The sequence below is a fragment of the Chrysochloris asiatica genome, unplaced genomic scaffold, assembly GCF_000296735.1.
Source record: "Chrysochloris asiatica unplaced genomic scaffold, ChrAsi1.0 scaffold00119, whole genome shotgun sequence".
NCBI classification, from domain to species: Eukaryota; Metazoa; Chordata; class Mammalia; order Afrosoricida; family Chrysochloridae; genus Chrysochloris; species Chrysochloris asiatica.
This window is the reverse complement of record NW_006408637.1, coordinates 7,959,844-7,980,827: the sequence shown is the minus strand read 5'-3', so window position 1 is coordinate 7,980,827 and position 20,984 is coordinate 7,959,844. Positions and strand designations below refer to the sequence as shown.

Sequence of the window (20,984 nt, the reverse complement as noted above, 5' to 3'; positions counted from 1 at the left end):
ACAGCACTTAACAACAACAACAATGGGTAAGATTGTTGTGATCTCCCTTAGACCTAGGGGTGGCCAGAGCCCTTGGCTTGGCAGTTTTTCTCCTTTTGTGGAACATGAGGTGAAAAACGACCAGTAAGCCCGGGCCCAGATGAAATAGAGGCTGGAAGACAAGCCTCAGAGGACTCTGAGGTTGCAGGCTAGTAGAGACCGAGAAGGAGCTGGGAAGGTTAGGTGTGTACGATGCCAAAGGAAGAAACTGTTTCATTAAGAGGGGTACCAGTTTGCTCAGATGATGCTTAGAAGTTGAGAAGGATGAGGATGAGATTGAATCGAACATTCATCAGTATAAAAGCCACTGATGGTCTTGAGAAAACAGAGAAGTATGAATGGGACTCATATTGAATAGAAGTGTGTTTTGAGCCTGTGGTTCCTCCATCCAAGCCTGGAAGCAGTGATGAGTCCTTTTATTGTCACGTTGCTCCTCCTCTGTTGAAACCCAGCATTTCTGTGAGTTAGAAAATTCCATTCAAAACGACTCTTTTGGAATGTGATACACAAATCCCCTTATTAATGTGTCAGTTTTATAAATGGTATGTCGTCTGTACCTCTCATTGAGATGATTTTTCTATTTAATATGACTTTGCTCCAGATGAAATCTGCTTGCCATTTCCCTGGTATGCTTAGTTGTTTAGCTCTTGCCAGTCTCTTGTCTTGAAAGACTGCTCTAGTTTAATAAATCATAGCAACTTCACACATGAGGTAAATAGTGTCATGTCAAGCTTCACTGCATAGTATGTAGTAGAGATTTAGGAAACAGTAGCTGAAACTTGGCAAAAATAACCCAATGATGGTTTCTGCAGTTTTCACTGAAAGAGAGCCTGGTAGGTTTGTGGGTCCCCCAGGAGAAATGTATCTGAGCTACCTCTCTGGAGAGGAGCGTTTCTGTGCTTTTGGCTGTCTGCTTTTGCCACCTTCTATGAGCGTAGTGGTTACAAATCGGGCTGTGAACCTCAAGGTCAGCAGTTCGAAACTACCAGCTGTTCTGCGGGAGAAAGATGAGGCTTTCTGTTCCCATAAAGATTTACAGCCTCAGAAACCCTGTACAGGGTCGCTATGAGTCGGAACTGACTCCATGGCACACCACCACCACTACCATGTTCAGCCGTAGATGAGTCATACTTTGGGCTTCCTATGCACAGAGTCTGATGCTGAACTGAGAGGCCTGCCTGGCCTTTGGGATTTTGGGTACACATTTTCCATCCCACTTTGACAGTCTGCTCCCAAAGAATCCTTGAGACCCATGGTGGGTTCATGGGATGCAGGCATGTGTGTGGAGCTATGTCAACTCTGTTAGTGGTTCCTGAACGCTTTGTGAAATAGCATTTTCTAGAACATTGCACATCAGTAACAGAGATCAGAAGGTGTTCCTTGGACTGCACCCCCTCACCTGGCATGGGGTCTGAGCTCCCCCACGTATTCTATTCCTTTTTGCGCAGAGTGGAAGACTGAACTACTTTAAATCCCTTGGAAACTATTGAGGAAACTCCAGGATTTACACCCCTTTATTCAGTTGGCCTCTGTACTTACAGACTGCAAGGTTTTAAATTGTTACGAAAGTATTTTGGCTGCAGTTTAATACTATTAAGTACTACAGCTTATAGTTCATTAGAATTTATCTTTTTTTGTGGTAAGATCAGAACTGGCTTGACAATACCTAGCAACAACAGACACTAATTATATCCCACTGCTTTATATTAAATTATATTCTTAAACAAATCCTACCTGATTTCATATGTGTACTAAATTTTTAAAAAGAAAGCGTATAGAAGTAAATTCAGGTGACAGCCTTTGATTTAATTGCTCTTCGAGCTTTAAGAGAATTACTTTGATTTCTTTATAAACTAGGAAGTATAGGAGTAAGGAGTGGGGTGTGGTCTGTGGCCAGGCCTAGTGTTTTGTGGAGTGTTAGGGTTATGGTTAGGAGTAGGTATAGATTAGGGGTATGGTTAGGTGTTGGGCTGCTGCTAGGATTAGGTGTTGGTCTACTTTTAGGGTTACGGTTAGATTGATTTTTCCCTTTAAATCTGCCTGATCTGAAAGTTCTGTAACTATACTATTTCCTGTTTTTACTTCGTGTATTTTTGTTGTTGTTGTAAACTGATACCTCTGGTTCTCTATTTTCAGTCTTGCAAATTTGTTTTGAACTCCTGGTGTGGAGCTGCAGGATAATGCGCTGGTTGGACTGAAAGGTCTGTTTGAACCGAAAGGTCAGCAGTTCGAACTCACCAGCTGCTCCTTAGAAACCCTACACAGGGTCACGGCAACGGCAATTAATAACAGTAACATCAACAAGATTTGTTTTACTTTGGAGCCCTGGAATGGTGCTTTAGGTTATACATTGAACTGGTAACTGTAAAGTTGGCAGTTCAAACCCACCAACCTCTCTTGGAAACCCTATACAGGTTTTCTATATTAGCTGGAAATGACTCAGTGGCACACAACAACATACCTAGGTTGAGTTCTGGGTGATATTGTCATGTAGGTTCATCTCAGGTGGTGTCTGCTGTTAATTTTCTGTAAGTTTTTGTAAGGTTGGTTTGGTTTTTACAAACTCTTAATTTCTCTTTATCTGTAAGTGTCCTAATTTTGCCAGAATATTTGAGGGACAATTTTGCTGGCTATATGATTCTTGGTTGGCAATTTTAATAATCTATTCTTATGTCTGAACAAGTGCATTTGCTTGGTGGAACCAATTCTTATACAAGGGTAAGTCAAAAAGTATTGCTCTACATAATCATAGAAACCTTTATTAACAAAAATATCTTTATTTTTAAAAATGTAGTTATTGTTTCTTGATAGATCCTCTATCTGTATACTTCTGAGGAGTCCTGGTGATGTGGTGTTGTAGGATAAGCACTGGATTGTGAGCTGCAAACTCACGAGCTGCTCCTTGGAAATAGGATCACTGTGAGTTGGAGCCGACTCCATGGTGCTTCACAACAACAAAATAGGTCTGAAGGGGGCTGTTCCATCTCTTTAACCCTTCCCACAGGATTCTGGCTTTTTGATTTACACCACATAAGAAGAATAGTTGTTTGGTATCCTGGAGGGACTCAAGTTGTGTTCCTTTGAAATGTTTCTTTGAGTGTTGGGAACACAAAGAAGTCTGAAGAGGCAAGATCAGGGTTACAGGGTGAATAGGGTAGAGTTTCCCAGTGAAGTTGTCATTGTCATAGGACAGCCATGGGTACATTGGAAGAATGAACTGGTGCTGCATTGTTTTGATGGAATAACATGTTGCATCCTGGCCTTTTTCTAATCAATGCCATTTTCGATTTTCTTAAAACTTTATAATAAAACTCTGTTTTGGTCCTGTATCCTTCCCTTGATGAACTCTATCCAGATTAGCCCTTTTAGGCCCCCAAAATAGTTGCCACACTGAACTGACCTCTCTGCCTTAAATTTAACTGGTACAGCAAATATCGTTGGACGTGATTATTTTCATTGGCCTTTTTTTTTTAAGGCACCCTAATGAAGAGTCCCGACTTGATGGTTCTTAGCAACAAACAATAACAATGCGGAGTCCTAGAGTCCTGGTGTGATGTTGCAGGATAATGCTCTGAACTGCAAGGTCGGTTTAAACCACAAGGTTGGCAGTTCAAACCCACCAGCCACTCCTTGGAAACCCTATACAGAGTTGCTCTGAGTCGGAACCGACTTGACGCTACTTAACAACAGCAATAGACTTTTAGTAGTATATGCATAAGAGTTTGATTTTAGGGAGTAAAGAAAACAGAGAACTTCCTGTTAGAAGTTGAAAAACTTTCTTGGTGCTTGAAAATGTTATCTCTTCCTACATCTGCACTTCAAAGCCTCAACTTTTTAGCTCTTTAAAACAGATATTTCCAAACATATACAAAAGTATAAAGAGTTGTATTATAAATATACCATGTGCCTATAAGTCAGCCATCAAAACACTGAATCTTGACATTCTTATTCCATCTATCCCACTCACCTCCCAACTTCTTTATATTATTTTCCAGAGGTGTACCATGTTAAGTTCTTGTTAGGTGCTGTTGCATAGTACAGCACCCAGTGGCTTAGAATAGCAAGTCACGTGTTCTTCCTGGGTCCATAGGTTCTGTTTAGGTTCTTTATTCTGGAACCATGGCTGAAAAATGAGTCTTTACTTGTGGAAGTTGTCCTACCAAGGCTTGTTTCTGAAGAGGCTTATACAGTGTCCATAACCAAGAGCTAGAACGTGTGAGATCTTCGAGAAGGAAAGCTTTGTCAGTACTTCCAGATATTTTACAAGGAAAAAAGCATTTCCACTAAGTTGACTCAGTCACTGTGACTCAGTGTGTGCCAGAGCAGAACTGTGCTCCAGATAAGGTTTTCAGTGCTTGATATTTTACAAGTAGACCTCCAGGATTTTCTTGTTGGTGTTAAGTGACTTCTAGTCAGTTCCGACTCATAGCAATCCTGTATAGGGTTTCCAAGGAGCAATTGGTGGGTTTGAACTACTACCTTGCAGTTCAGCTGACCTTGGGATTGAGTGCTTATCCTCCAACACCACACCAGAAAGAACTCCAGGATTTTCTTGGTAGACTTAGTTTCACCTTTTCTGTTAGCACACCCAGAGACTTCTTGCCAGATACTTAAAGAAGTAAAAGGGTGTTGTACTCTCAGCACAGATATTGTAATGTTGTTGTTGTTGAGTGTTATTGAGTTGATTCCGACCCATAGCGACCCTGTATAGGGTTTCCAAGGAGCAGCTGGTGAGCTTGAACCACTGACCTTGCAGTTCAAACAACTTTGCATTCTGACACATTAGCCCACAGTGCCACACCAGGACTCCAGATAGTTGTTGTTGTTAAGTACCGTGGAGTCGGTTCCAACTCATAGTGACCCTGCACAGGACTTCTGAGGCTGTAAATCTTTATGGGAGCAGAATGGAACGGCTGGTAATTTGAACTACTGACCTTGAGGTTAGATAAAACTGTACAGACTCAGTGCATTAAAGGAAAAACTTATAAGAGATACAGCTAGGTGTTAATGTTGTTGATAAGTGTCCTTAAGTCGGTTCCAACTCATAGCGACCCTATATATGGTTTCCTAGGCTTTTAATCTTCACAGGAGTAGAAACCCCCGCGGACCGACTTGTGGGTTCGAACCTTGTTAGTTAGCAGTCCGATGCTTACTGTGTGGAGCCACTGCATTCCCTTGTACTAAGAATAAGAAACCCATTTCATTTGTTGTTTTTTTTGTGTGAATATGATGTAGTGTAGCTGCTTTTAAATGAGGGTAAGTTTATTTTGGAGTCCTGGTGTGGTGCTTTGGGTTAATGTGCTGGACTGAAAAGTCATTTGAACTACGAAGTTGGCAGTTCAAGCTCACCAGCTGTTCCTCAGAAATCCTATACAGACAGGGTTGCTATGAGTCGAAACTGACGTGACACCACTTAACGAAAACAGCATTATGCAGTATATGTTACCTTCCAGAGTCCTAGGGTGATGCTGTGAGTTAATGTGTCAGACTGCAAAGTCGTTTGAACCTCAAGGTTGGCAGTTCAAGCTCCCCAGCTGCACCTTGGAAACCCTATACAGGGTTGCTATGGGTCGGAATTGACTTGATGGCACTTAACAACAACTGTTACCTTCCTGCAATTTTTACTAAGCAGTCCTTTTCGTACTCTGACAAACTTGTCCCTTGCAGGAGAAGATGGTGTGTAGGAATCAGGGCTGCCTGGCAGGCTCCCTCACCAACTCAAAGGGAGGAGGATATAGTAGGAGGAATTTGGAAAAACTTACTCAACATGCTGTTGTCCAGATTTCATCTAATGAAGCAAGGCATGATAACTTGTTCTTGACTTACAAGAAGCTATGTAGAGGCTAGTGTAGGAAAGCACGTAGAAATACATGTTATAGTAGATTGAGAAGCATTTCCAAAATGAGAAAAGAGAACAAAAATCACTATAATTTGAATTCTAGAGCTAAAAATATCGTTCGGGAAATTTGAGAAGTTAAAATAATAAGCAGTGATATTATTTTGGAGTCCTCGTGTGGCGCTGTGGGTTAATGCACGGGACTGCAAAGTCGGTTTGAACAGCAAATTTGGCCGTTCAAGCTCACCAGCTGCTCCTTGGAAACCCTATACAGGGTCCGTATGGGTTAGAACTGACTCGATGGCATTTAACAACAACAAAAACATCATTATTTCTAATTTAAAGGTAGAGAAAGAAAATGTGTAGAAATGAAACAACAGGGTCCCATTAGAGTTACATAGCACTGGAGTCCTGGTGTGGCGCTGTGGGCTAATGCATCAGACTACAAAGCCATTTGAACTGCAAGGTCTGTGGTTCAAGCTCACCAGCTGCTCATTGGAAAGGAAACCCTATACAGGGTTGCTATGGGTCAGAATAGACTCGACAGCACTTAACAACTGCTAGTTTTAGTAGTAAAATGAACGCATGTTTTATTGCTGTTGTTAAGTGCCATTGAGTCAGTTCCAACCCATAGCAACCCTTTATAGGGTTTCCAAGGAGCAGCTGGTGAGCTTGAACCGTAAACCTCGTGTTTCAAACTGACTTTGCAGTCCAGTGCATTAGCCCACAGCACCATACCAGGGCTCCTGTTTTATAGAGTTACAAAAGTGGGGGGTGGGGGGCGGGAATACTCATAAAAAAGAAAAATCCCCATTATTGGCCGAATTGTCTGCTTCAAAATAAAATTAGAAAGCTGCTTATTTTGCTTGGGTATTTCGGACAAATGATCACTAAGTAGGAAGAAAACAATGGAGACTACATGCTGAATCAGGATCATCAGAATAACGACTTCGTTTTTTGTGTGTTTAAGATTGTGTGGTGATTCCCAGGCAGCCGGGAGAGAAATGGTAGACTTGTCAGCAAGAGCTTATTTAAGTAAGCAAGACCGTGCGCATGAACAAAGGTGAGCAGGCTGAAGGAAGAAGGCTTGAGGAAGATATGAAAACCTATTTGGAAACTGGGAGTCAAGTCAGGGCAAGAGGCCAATGTATACCTGGAAATCGTAACACCACACCTGTGCCAGGTGGCGAGTGCTGTTTGGACACACAACACCCAGGAACTGCGTTTGATCCCCTGGAATTGTCTCTGCTGGTGACCCAGTGGATTGTCAGGGCCTTAGAGGCTAATCAGCTCCGCTTTGAGCTGAAACGTGTGCCCTTCACAAGGCCAAGGGGAGTGTCTGATCTCCTGTAGTATATAACATAGTGGACAATTGTTCACACCTAAGTGCTCCTCTGGTAGGGTAGTGGTTACGAATCGGGCTGCTAACCTCAAGGTCGGCAGTTTGAAACTACTAGTGGTTCCGTGGGAGAAAGAGGAGGCGTTCTACTCCCATAAAGATTTACAGCTTTGGAAACCCTGTGCAGGGTCACTATGAGTTGGAACCGACTCCACGGTGCTTAACAACAACAACAACAACAGGAAATGCTCCTCAGTCAGGAGATGATTAAATAATACTATGATGGAGTCCTGTTGTAGAGCTGCGGGATAATGCACTGGACTGCAAGGTCGGTGGTTCACGTTCACCGCCACTCCTCAGAAACCCTATACCCTATATATAGGATCTCTATGAATTGCAGCTCTGGTAGCGTGGTGGTTACGAATCAGGCTGCTAACCTCAGGGTCAGCAGTTTGAAGCTACCAGTGGTGCCATGGGAGAAAGATGAATGTGAATGGCTGCAGAAGTGGGGGTGGGGGCAGAGCCGAGGGTGAGCGCAGCAAGAAAACTAAAGTAATGGCAATGGAATAACCAGAACATAATAAAAGAGAATTGTTGACACATTGTGAAAAATGTAATCTCACCAAACAGACTGCATAGAAATTGTCAAATGGGAACCTAAGTTGCTGTGTAAACTTTCACTGAAAACAATAAACGATTTTTTTTTTTTTTTTAAGAAACAAAAAAATAAAGAACAGGGTAAATAGATCTTCAAGATTTACTGTAGAACCATCTCCAAGATATATTGTGAAATCAAAACAGTTGTAAGAGAATACATGTAGCGTACTATTTATGATCAAAACAAGATATAGCTGTATTTTTCTATAAAATACAGAATGTTTTTGTTTCTTAAAAATAATATTTTATTGTTTTCAGTGAAAGTTTACAGAGCAAGATGATCGTTAGGGCTTATTAGCATAGTTAGTCCTGCCCTGGGGTGACGTTTCCAGTGAGATTCTCAATAGGACAGACTTTGTTGTTGTTGTTGTTGTTAAGTGCCGTCGAGTTGGGTCCAACCCATAGCAACCCTGTATAGGGTTTCTGAGGAGTGGTTGGTGAGCTTGAACTGCCAAACTTACGGTTCACACTGACTTTGCAGTCCAGTGCATTAACCCACAGTACCACACCAGGACAGGACTAACTATCCTTAAAGAAAGAGTTGTGATAGTAAAACAGTCCTTAGCAAGACTATCCCAGAGTTTTTTCTCACTAATGCAGTTTTCCTGGTGTGGCGCTGTGGGTTAATACGCCAGACCGCAAAGCCATTTGAACTGCAAGGTTGGCAGTTCAAGCTCACCACCTGCTCCTCGGAAACCCTATACAGGGTCACTATGGGTCGGAACCGACTCGACGGCAATTAACAACAGTGCAGTTTTCAATTTTTAAAAACCTTCCTAGTAAGCCTCAATGATCATCATATGTCCTTCGAGAAAATCTATCAAGCCTATCCCTTTGGAATCCTAAAAAACAGTTGCCATAACCTTCTGAGCTGACCCCTCTTTCTTGAATTAAACTGGTCCAGCAGATCATGCCCTTAAAAGTCAGTTTTTATTAGACCCTTCTTTGAACACACCCTAATGATCCTAAGATAAGCATATCACTGAGGAAACTTGTCTGCAGCTATTCGCTGATCACAGAGACACGTTTAAACAGATTTCATTTGGAATAAACCCATGCATGTATAAACTAGAACCAGAGTAGTTAACACTTTTTTACTTTTTTTCACATATGAGGATGAGTCAAAAATTATCTGCACTCTGGTTATAGAATTTATTTTAATTAACTTTTAGAAAAGACCTAATACATCATTTTTCAACATAATCTCCTTGCTTTTCAGTATACTTTGTCCTCTCAACAAGCTTTCGTATTCCCTTTTAAAAAATGTTTTAGGCTGAGCTGTGAGCCATGAATGCACTTTGAATGCCAGAGCTGTAACACTGGCACCTTTTGCAAAGGGTGAAGTTTCAACTGGGCATGGCAGGCTATCCACAAGGTAACAGTCTGGTGGGACAAGAATATAATTTCATAGCCTTCTTGTGGAGAGTTTTAGTATATAGGACCTTAGGTGGAATCCTGAGCCAGATTCAGAACCTTTTGAGGTAGACCATTCCCACTTGAAAGGACGAACAGAGCAGCCTGGAACAGCTAGAGGAACAGAAGATACTTCTCGAAAGAAAGATCAGCAGGAAAAATCCAAAACAAAAATGGCAGTCTGAATGGCTACTACAAGAACAAGCAAGTTGTTCATCAGGGAGCCATTAAGGCAAGCAATCAAGTCTCTTTAGGATTAAACCCCCCTCTATCAATAAAACTCCAAGGGAACACATAAGAAGGCATGTAAGCTTGCTGGTGGCCACATTCATCTACTGGTGAGTGGAAGAGGGGGAAAGGTAGCAAGAAAGAGATGGGTTGAGTTTGACCACATTCCATAGACTCCCATCAACCTGGAGATGAGAGAGAAGAGGAAGGGCTGGTTGGTCCAAAGTGTGGTAAGACCTGGGGACTCCTGAGCCCATGGACAAGGACATAGCCATGGAGGGCTAGAGCTGAGAGTGAAGCCTCCAGCTGACATGAAGTGAGGGGAGACACAGAAGAACACCCAAATTTGTAGATAGTACCCATTTGACCTAGCCTTGATGACTTGATGATCAGAACTCAACTAGAGGAAAAAAAAAAAAAAAAAACAACAACAACAATTTTTGATACAGGAAACAAGTGTAAATTACTACAATTTGATGAACTTGACCTATACTTAATGGATGTAGTAGCTCAAAATACCAACCAAGAGGGAAGGAATCTTCACAACAAGGATCATTCCCATCCCCTCTGTACACAGGGTTGAAGGGATGGGCAAGTTAGACATTGATTACCTAAAATGAGGGGGCAATAAGGCACAAAGTGACTGGATTAAAGGAGATGGAGATAAGATTCTTATGATTCAATAGTGAATAATTGTTGTCATGATTAATTGTGACTGTCACAACTGTAAATGTAGAAGTTTTGTAACAAAAAGGGGGGAGTATTAATCTTATAGTCCAAGAACAAAGGGCCATAGAACTTCAAGGGAGAAGGGCACAGGCGGAATGTGGGACCCTATCCAGAAAAGCAGTGACACCAGAAATGGAGGCAGAGATGAGGACATGGAGAGAGAAAGAACAGCTGAGGACTCTAGATTCATGGAAAGAGAAAGGCTGTGTGCTGGTAGCCAGAAGACAGGCTTACAGAATGTGCCCTTTGGTGGTTCAAGTGATTATATATTCCTGAGTGTCCTCCCTCCCTTCCCCCCAAATAAAACAGAGGAAATAGAATCAAATACTGTTGAATGATGATGCACGGAGGAGATTGTAATCAGTGCAATGAAAAGATGAATGTAAGACCAATATTCTCCCATGTAAACTATCACTCAATTCACAGTAAAAACTTAGCAACAAAAAAAGAGATGACTATATGTCAAACAAAGGCTAAGATTTAAATGGGGAGAAAACCCTTACCTCACCTGACATGGCCTGAAGGTTATTCATTGTTGTGTTGTGAGCTCATTTCTGCCATAGCAAATATTGGCGGAATCTGTCATGTGTTTACCCTCTCTGCTTTGTCGATAGGACTGAGGGAGCCTGGAGGGATACAAAGTAGAGGAGGACATGGCCTCCTCTCAGTGAGCATATAGTCGAAAGGGAAAGAGAAAGAATAAATTAAAGTTCACAACTGCAAATTAAAGTTAGTTTTACAGAATAAGAATCATGGCAACCTATTTTCTCAAATTAACATCTCTGATAGGATTGATTTCAGAATCTAAGACTCTTTTTTTGTTGTTGTTGTTGTTAGCATGCATCAAGTTAACTCAATAGAGAATGAATATGCTGTTTCCTGTCTGCTAAATGGTGTATATTACGCATAGAGTTACCCGGAGTCCATGGTGAGCTTTGCCTTTCTCAAAGACTTCTGGTACATGCTAGGAGTTACCACTTGTTGTAATGTAGGGAAGTGCAGACCGCAGAGGTTATCTGTCTTGGACTTCATTGTTGTTGTTGTTGTTAGGTGCCATCGAGTCGGTGCCGACTCATAGCGACCTTATGCACAGCAGAACGAATCGCTGCCTGAAGAGGACTTAAATACCAGTAAACCAGAAGGCCCAGATCGTGGGTGTTCTAGCACAGAGTCAGAGCTGTAATAATTAAAGTATAACCAAGCAGGAAACCCGATTTCATGGTACGCTGTTACCAATACAGCTATCCCATCAGACACCTTCTCCTACATGCCCACTGGGTGAAAAGTCTAAACAGAAAACCCAACAGTTAGGGAATAAAGGCTAGATTATGAGAGTATGTGTTTGTGAGCATTTCATCACAGGATTCTAGCTAAATTTGTGAAGTTGGCTGTTTGAATAATCTTTGTGATATTCAATTTGGGCCCCAAAATCTAGAGAATAGCACATATGCCAGGCTTGTTAACATTTTGCTAAATTCTTCAAGTTTCATAATGGATTTTAATACGATTGTGAAATTGAAAGCTATGAGTTGTGCTCCATGATTCATCGGAGAGTTCCATGGACAGAACTCTAGTGAATTGTTCAGTACTTCATGAAAATTCAATAGTATAATAGGTTTCCATCTGGTGCATTAAGCTGTTGCGAAAGAGCAGCTAGGTAGCCTGTGCTAAGGGTGGTTTTCCCAGTATGGCCTATCCTCCCAAGAGCGTGGAGGTTGCTCATGAGATATGAAGTTTACATTTTATTTTCCACTAATCAAAGCTATTTTTGTAATCAGCAGCATTAAGGGATTAAGTAATCACTGTGAGATTAAGAATCATTATTAGCACACAGATCTTTTCAGTGGCTGATTTTTCTGTACAGTCTCTGTGATTACAGTGATTCTGATGTACCTTAGTGGGAACATAGTCCTAGCACAAAATGCATCCCCACAGAGAGAAGTCTTATAGTTTCATAGTCTATATTGCCAGTGCTAGAAGATAGCATTCCAGTACATGGAGATTTGGTTAGCTTCCTAACTCTTTTTCTAATAAAAAGAACTGCCGTAGATTGAAAGTAAAAAATGTACCATCAGCTACTTTAGAACTAGAAGTGTATTTGTTTTCTTTCCAACTAGAAGCCAAGTCATATCGTTTGTTGGGACAGATGGGACAGTAGATGGACTGTGTGTTACACTTTCAGTAAAGCGAATTGCTTATGAATGCTGCCAGAAAACCTTAGTAAAATCATGAACTCGTTTCTTACTTAGTCTGGTTGATTCAGCTAATCACATGTTTGTCTACAAATTCCCCATTAGAGGACGGTTCCGTTTCATGTAGCCTCTGCTTGACTCTCTAGTCCTGTCAGCGTGAGCTCTAGAAGTTTCTTCTTAACTAAGTTGGCAAGTAATTTTGTAATGGCCTTTAAAAAACTAATTCTGTGTTTTGGCGGAAGTTTACTCAGCAAATTAGGTTCTCCTTTAACAATGTCTACAGGGTTGCTGTGGGTTGGAACCAACTCAACGGCATTTAACAAGATACACTGGAGCTGCCAACTACACTCCGGAAACCCTCTTCAGGGTTACTATGAGTTGGAAGCAACTCAGTGGCACTTACCAACAACAGCATACAGTGTACACATATTATTCAGTGCCGTGGGTTGCACTGTTCATGGTTTGTCCGCGTTCTCGTTAGCTCCATTCTGATGGTTCTCTTTCCATTCATCTCGTCTCCTTGTTCCCTCTTACCTTCTCATCTTTGGTGTCAGGTAACTGTTGACCACGAGGTCTCATTTAGCACTCCCAGGGGAGAGTAGTTGTTCATGAGCCGAGCCACTTTGTCTTTTGAGTGCTTGGTGACCTCCAGGACTGGTTTGAATGCCAAGTTTTAAGGGTATCTACCCCAGGGTGATAGTCTCGGGGGCTCCTCTAGTCTCTGCCAGTCCAGTTAAGTCTAGTCTTTCATACAAATTTGAGTTTTGTTCCACATTTGTCTCCCATTCTGTTTGGGACCATCAATTATGTGGGAATCGAATTGCTTTTTTATAATGACATAAAGTTCCCCTTTCAAATTCTATGTATTTTGAGAGAATCCTCATCATCAGAACATCTTTTCCAAATGCCTACCTAAGATGTAACTCCTCTTGAGCACTGTGATTTTTAGAAAGGGCTGTCTACTCAGAACAGGTCTGAATCCTGTCTCACACTTTTCCCTTAAATCAAAGCATTAAACGTTTCCCCACTTCCTTGTTTCATCGCCATTATTTGACGTACTTTCAACACCTACCATGCTATGCTCTGAGTACAGCCATGTATCCATTTCCCTCTTTAAATACCATGCCGTAACTTGGCTAAAGCATTTCAGGAGCAGTTGGGGAATGGGAACCAGATGAATTTAGGAGATTAAGCTTAAAACAGTAGTCCTTAACCAGCTTCAGACATGGACTACTTTTAAGTGCTGTGGTTCAGTTGGATAAGCACTGGACTGCTAAACAAGATTCAAGCCCATCAGTCACTCCACGAGAGAAAGATGAAACTATCTGATCTGGCAAATATTTATAGCCTCAGAAACCCTATACAGGGTCACTGTGAGTTGGGACCAACTTAACAGCACTTAACAACAACATCTTTTGAGGCTCTATGCTCTGGAATCTCGCTGCAGAAAAATGTACAGTTTTGCATGTGATTTCAAAGGCTTCCTGGGACTGCTGTAGCTTACTGGTAAACACTGTACAATCTGGGATGGTAGGTTAAGAACAAGGCCTCAAGTGCCTCACATTTTAATAACTACAGATACATTTTTAGAGGTCTGATTTTAGAACCATCTTACAATTTTAATTGTATATATAAAGTGTTTTCAGAATCTAATTTCAGAGCAATTCATTTCATTCATTTTTTTTTCTGAAGTGACTTGTTCAGACATATTAACCTCTTTAGAATGAAGTTCGAGTGAAAATTTAACAGTAGTCCATTCAGCTGGGTTCTCTTGGATGAAGAGTCCTGCTCTGTTTGATTTGATTCTACTCAAACCTAGTAGAAAGTGAAATGGACAATATGCTTGATCTAATGCTTTTTTAAAATGTATGTTTTGTGGAATTTATGACTTCTTTGAACATACTGAAATGACAAGGGAAAAAAATCTATGCAAGTTTCTGAATGTTCCATTTAACCATGTAATTGGGCAAAATGTTTTTCAAGCAGGACTCACTGCTGTGCTTTGGTATACTTTAATCTTCGTATCTCTTCCTCGTTTCTGTGTGTCTGTATCTTAATTGACTTTGCCCCACCCTCACCCCCATCATGCCCTCTCTGCTCAGCTCTGTGCACACACCCCTGTTTGCCAGCTACTCCTGCGAGAATATTAAATATTGACTGGCATTTGGAAACTAATAAAGATCTTGGGTGGAGGATTGTGGGGTAGGTCCATCTTGGCAAAGTCGGTGTCTCGTGTGAAGTGTTTTCCTGTTGGTTTCCTATTGCTGAGGGCCTCAGCTCCATAGCATGCACTGAACTTCTGTCTCAGTCTGACCATGATTCCAAGGCCAGATTCTGATGCGTTGGAAAGAGCCGGTAAGTTTTTTAAAGAGTGGTGTTCGTCCCCAGTGTATGGCATCTGTGATTGGATTTTACTGGCATGACCATTCTGCCAGAGTCTTGAAAGGCTCTCCCTCTGAAGGCTCACTCTTTTCCTCAGTCTGAGGACAGTGGGGGAGGTGGGGGACATGATGCCATGGACAGTTCATTTTCTCTTCTTCACCTCATTTGCTGTTTTCTCTCTGTAGGTTACGGCCACACGGTGCCCTTGTCAGATGGGGGTAAGGCCTTCTGCCTCGTATACTCTGTCATTGGGATCCCTTTCACCCTCCTGTTCCTGACGGCAGTGGTCCAGCGCATCACCCTCTACGTCACTCACAGGCCTGTTTTCTACTTCCACACCCGCTGGGGATTCTCCAAGAACACCGTGTCACTCGTGCACGCGCTTATCCTCGGATCTGTCACCATGTCCTTGTTCTTCTTCATCCCGGCAGCTGTATTCTCTGTCCTGGAGACTGATTGGAACTTCCTGGAATCCTTTTATTTTTGTTTCATTTCCTTGAGCACCATTGGCCTAGGGGATTATGTTCCTGGAGAAGGCAGCAATCAAAGATTCAGAGCACTCTATAAGTTTGGAATCACATGTGAGTATCAAGGGTCCTGATGTTGCCATTCCAAGCTCTAACCTGACGGGATTATTTCATGAAATAATCATGAACATGATTATCAGTCATGTTCTTATAAATCTGCTTAATGTTAATGTCTCAGTTTTTCATATAATAATAAATCTTGAAATCGTATTTCATCAGTTGTTACAAATAATATGATCAACTTCTAAGGGAATTTACATATAGCTAATTTGCCCTTTGGTATTAAGAATTCGAGTATTTTTAAGCTCAGGAAAGCTCAAACTAGGATGTAGCTAGCCTGTTATTATCAATCATGGTCTTTAATTTGCCAGAAAAATCTTAAAACATTGCTGATTTCTTATGCCCATCTGGTTCTTTTTCAGAAACACTGAGTATGTCAACTGTTTCCTGAATTTTATATGTGGAAAATAGGCATTAAAATTTAAAAAGCCAGTGATTTCTACTTTGTAAACATTTTTATTTTAAATTAAGTAGGATTTTGTGAAATTGAGAAGAGTAATTCATCTTTAAGAAACTCATTTTTATGTGCCCCATTTCTGTCCTTTTGTAGATACATAGAATCACAGTTAAAATGTACATACAGTTTTCATTTGTCTTCTCAAGAGTTTTTCAAGACTCAGCTCATTTCATTTCTTCTAAGAGACCAAGCAGACAACCCAGACAGTCGTCTGGCCCTGCCTTGCAAACTTAATTTATCCTATCAAACTCTTAATTGAACTCTGTATATTTGAATATTTTCCTTAAATGGTAGGCTCATGCAGAGTAAAAGCTTCATTCATAAATCCCCTATGCTTTTTACTGACTAGGATTGTTGTTGTTGTTAGGTGCCATCGAGTCGGTGCCGACCCATAGTGACCTTATGCACAGCAGAATAAAACACTGCCTAATCCTGGGCCAACTTCGCTACCGCTGCCAGGCTTGAGTCCATCGATGCTGCCACTTGGACAATCCATCTCGCTGGGGGTCTTCCTCTAACAATACACCCTCAGTAAATATTTGCCAAGTGGTTGGTTATAACGATGATTTCATGTTTTCTCTTCTTGTCACGATTATCATTGTAATCGTTACAATGTCTACATAGTGTTTCGGCAAATGAGCAGACATTAACGTAATCATGCCTCTGTTGTTGACTATAAAGGAGAGCTTTAGAAAGTTCATGAAATATTGGAATGAAAAGATAATGTGATTTTCTCACAAATTTTTTGAAGCCCTCTCTTCTAGGCTGCATCTAATTTGAGGGTATTATAAACCCCCTGTGGTGCTGCTGGTTTTTAAGTGCTGTCCAGTCCGTTCTGGTTCATAGAGACCCTCTATAGAGTTTCCAAGGAGCAGCTGGTGGATTTGAATTGCTAATCTTGTGTTTTGTAGTCCAGGTGCTGATCCTCACACCAGGAGTCCAAACAACACTGCAGTGAATATCATTCTCTGGTTATATTATTTCCACTTTTTTTAGTTTTGCAAGAAGTTGATGTCCCCAAGAAGACACACCCGTTTATGACACAGTGCTTTTCTAATGGTGGTATTTGTAGCCAATGCTACCTGCATTCTATGGTGTAACTCTCTCTCTCAGCACTCCTGCAGTGGTGTTGGCCAGTAACATTAGAGATAATTTTTGTGAATTTGATTCCGCAGTAAGCATTCACTTAATGTTCTTTTCACAAAATAGGCAAAATGTCACATCCTTATTTTTGTTTTCCATGCTTTAAAGGCTTATTAAAGTTGAACGCTTTCTGTAAATATACTTACTCTCTTTACTTTTCTGATTTGTAAATTATCTTCTCATAAGTCTGCCTAATGTTAATTTCTCAGTTTTTCATGTAATAATAAATCTTGGACTAGTATTTCATCAGTTGTTACAAATAATATGATCAACTTTTAAGGGAATTTACATAAAGCTAATTTGCCCTATGGTATTAAGAACGCAAGTATCTACCAATTGAATTGAATGTTCCAAAGATGTATTGATATGTGAGTAGAATAAAATTCTGCAGTTCGTGCCTAAAATTTCATTGATGTTTTTGCCATCACTTAAGAGCTTGACTAAATAATGTATAGGGGCAAATGAGAGAATTTCTTAGTCAGTGTTACAATGTCGCTGCTGCTTCTAAAATAAGAGAGAGCACATTCTCATGTAATGTCTGATTATCAGAACTTAATTGCCAAACCCGACGGATGGGTGCTAGAACTTTCTTACGTCACGTTACATTCTTGAGCTACTCAACTTCTTTATTTTCATCATCCTGCCTGTCTTCCTTACGTAATTCGGGGGGTTTCCAAGCTCTTCATCACACATTTTACTACTCGGACATGACATTGGATTTGTGTTATTTTTAGCGTTTTCAATTTCACTTTCTTCTGTTCCTTTTCATGACGAATACATTTTTTTTTTTTTCAGAAAATGATTTTTAAAATACCAGAACGAATGTAAATTTATGTAAAATGAATATAAAATTGCCTTTGTTGTTGTTAAGTGCCTTCAGGTCAGTTCCGACCCATAGTGACCCGATATTGGGTTTCTGAGGAGCCACTGATGAGCATGAACTGCCAACCTTGCGGCTCAGCCCATTATCCAGAAGTTCTAAGGTATAAACCCTGAGCCAACAGTTAATGTTTATCTTAAGAGTAGGGAACCAGCAGTGACTCTGTTGGGTCATGTGCCACAAACGTGATGGCACATAATGGGGAGTTAGAGTTTGCCTCTGGATTTAGGTGGAATTGTCAACAACCACACAAAGACCTGTCTAATTTCTTTGCCAATTCTTAATGGAAGAAATTTTTATTTAACTTAAACTGTCATTCCTATTACTTAGCAAATTTCCTTTTCTTGGTTATTGGTTTGTTTGTTTGTTTTTTCAAGTTTTTATTGTGAACTGAGTGATAGTTTACATGGGAGAACATCAGTTTTACACTCATTGTTTCAATGCAATGATTACAATCCCTTCTGTGCATCATCAGTCAACAGTATTTGCGTCTGTTCTCTGTACTTGTTGTTCCTGTTGTTGCTAAGTGCTGTTGAGTCGATTTTGACTCATGTCAACACTGTATAGGGTTTTCGAAGAACGACTGGTGGGTTTGAACCTCTGACCTTGTGGTTAGCAGTCCAGTGCTTATCCTACAGCACCACACCAGAACTCTGTTCTCCAGTAGGAATAATTATCAAAGTATTTATAAAGGTGGAAAGCTTGGTTCTGAATACCAGTTGCTCCCAAGTCCAACACTACTCACAGTGCTCCATTTGCTTCACGACCGAAGTATGCCCCACAGGGTTTTCAGTGGCCGATGTTTTTGAAGTAGACCATGAAACCTTTCTTCTAAGGTCCCTTTAGTTGGACCGTGAACCTCCAACATTTAGATTAGCAGCTGACCTCATTTTTCTGAGCAGCTCATGAGAAATCGAAAACTTTCCTAAAATACCACTCACTAATTGAATGTCACTGATTATGGGTGAGGGGTGGAAAAGTCACCAAAGCTGGATGAACCCTGAAACTCGTGCTTCCAGAAAATCTGTAAGCCTTAACCCTTAAACCAGAAATGCAAGGGTCAGTCAAAAAGTACTGACACTAAAGCGGAGCTCCCTTTATTCAACAAAAGTGTCAAAATGTGAAGTGATTCCTTCTTGACGTATCCTTCATCTAGTCTAAACTTCCGAAGGCAATATTTCCATTTCTTTACCATTTCTCCAAAGAATTCTATGCTCTTGATTCACACCATGTCAAAATGGCAGTTTCGCCATGTTTGAGGGGTGTGGCGCTGTGGGTTAATGCGCCAGACTGCAGAGCCGTTTCAACTGAAAGGTCAGTGGTTCAAGCTCATCAGTCACTCCTGGGAAACCCTATACATGGTCACTGTGGGTCGGATCCGACTCGATGACATTTAACAACTTAACAACAATCGTGTTTCAGTATTCTTAGAGTTTGGGAAAACAAAAGAAGTCCAAAGGGGCATGATCAGGGCTGTAGTGTGGAAGGAACAAGGTTTCCCTGTGAAAGTTTTGTAGGACAGCCCTTGCTACCCTTGAAATTTGAGCAAGTACATTGTTGTGATAGGAAAACAGAAATCCTCAGTACATTACTGGTCTTTTTCTCACTAATGTAGTTGTCAGTTTTCTTAAAACTTTTTCATGATAAACCCCCATGATCATCCTGTGTTCTTGGAGAAAATCTATCAAGTTTACCCCTTTACAATAATAATAATAATAATGAACCAGTCTCCATAACCTTCTGAATGGATCTCTCTGCACTGATTTTAATTGGCCCAGCAGATCCCCTCAGAAGCCACTGTACTGATTGGCCCTTTCCTCTGAAGGTGCCCTAATGAGAAAACTTGTCTGCAGCCATGTACTGATTTTAGAGATAGGTTTAAATGCATTTCTTTAGGAATCAACCTGAAACCCTAGTGGTAAGCCCTTTTTGAGTACCCTAGTATGTGCTGGAATCTTTTTCAAGCTAGTAATAGTTTAGTAAAGATCGTCTCTTTTGATGAACTATTTACATGGAATCAAGTGGCCAATAACTCAGAAAGTTAGCTAGGAAGTTTAGGGAGCAGGGGGTTTACATTGATGGGAAAGGAACAACTCAGAAAGGAAAGGTGAGAACAGTTACCCAACTCAAAGACTGTCAATTAATTGAACAGGTAGAAATGATTGAATCCATATAGGTTCTGTGAATATTTTTAGCAACCACACAACAATAAAATGAATGGTGTGTTTTATTTTATTTATTTTTTTAATTACTACAAAAAGAGAGAGAAGTTATCACATTTGGGCCAGTACAGTGTTACATGTCTTTCTTTAACAGTACATTGTCAGCCCTGGCTGTTATTTTTTCCCTCAGAATTGCAGCCTGCAGTTCTCAGTAATCTCAGCTCATAAGAGATTATGCTATTCTTGTTATATGTCTGGGTAATTCCATTTTGAACCATGGTTTGTGAGTACAGATATCAGAAAGCTGAGAATGTGTTCATCAGCACGGTTTTCTGGGTGTGGAGAGGAAGACTGAGAGTCAATAGGACATGATTTGTCCATGGTGAGGTCACGCTGAGTCCCTGTCATGTTTCCTATGCAGGTTACCTGATCCTTGGTCTCATTGCCATGCTGGTGGTTCTAGAAACTTTCTGTGAACTCCGCGAGCTGAAAAAATTCAGAAAGCTCTTCTACGTGAAGAAGTTCAAAGGCGAGGACCAATTACACATACTGGAGCATGATCAGCTCTCCTTCTCCTCCATCTCAGACCAAGCAGCTGGTCTGAAAGAGGACCAGAAGCAGAATGAGCCCTTCGTGGCTGCCCAGCTGGCTGCCCACTCCGATGGCTCTGCTAGCAACTAACCATCAGCCTTGCTCCAGGTCTTAGAACACCAGTGTCCGGGCAGTCCATGGCAGGCTTCGTTTCCTTCCTTTTGGTGAGATTGTAAAAGCCACGATGATGCTATTTTAATAAATATCTACTGTTGGCAGTATTTTAGAAAACAAAAATCAGACAAGCAAACAAAACAGAAGAAAGGAAGTTTTTACTCTGGACAGGGGAGGGGCATCTAATATATGAGGAAATAGGATGTGTACCTATCATTCACATGTGGCAGAATGA

At 40.9% G+C, this 20,984-nt stretch overlaps 1 protein-coding gene across 1 annotated transcript in view; it reads left to right on the top strand.

Moving 5' to 3' along the window:
• The window catches only part of KCNK1 (potassium channel, subfamily K, member 1), a 68,787-nt gene extending 48,062 nt beyond the window's left edge, over nt 1-20,725 (top strand). The window contains exons 2-3 of the mRNA XM_006868570.1: nt 15,001-15,396; nt 20,466-20,725. Coding sequence (XP_006868632.1) covers nt 15,001-15,396; nt 20,466-20,725 — 656 coding nt within the window. The remainder of the gene's footprint in view (nt 1-15,000; nt 15,397-20,465) is intronic.
• The last annotated feature ends 259 nt before the right edge of the window (nt 20,726-20,984 follow it).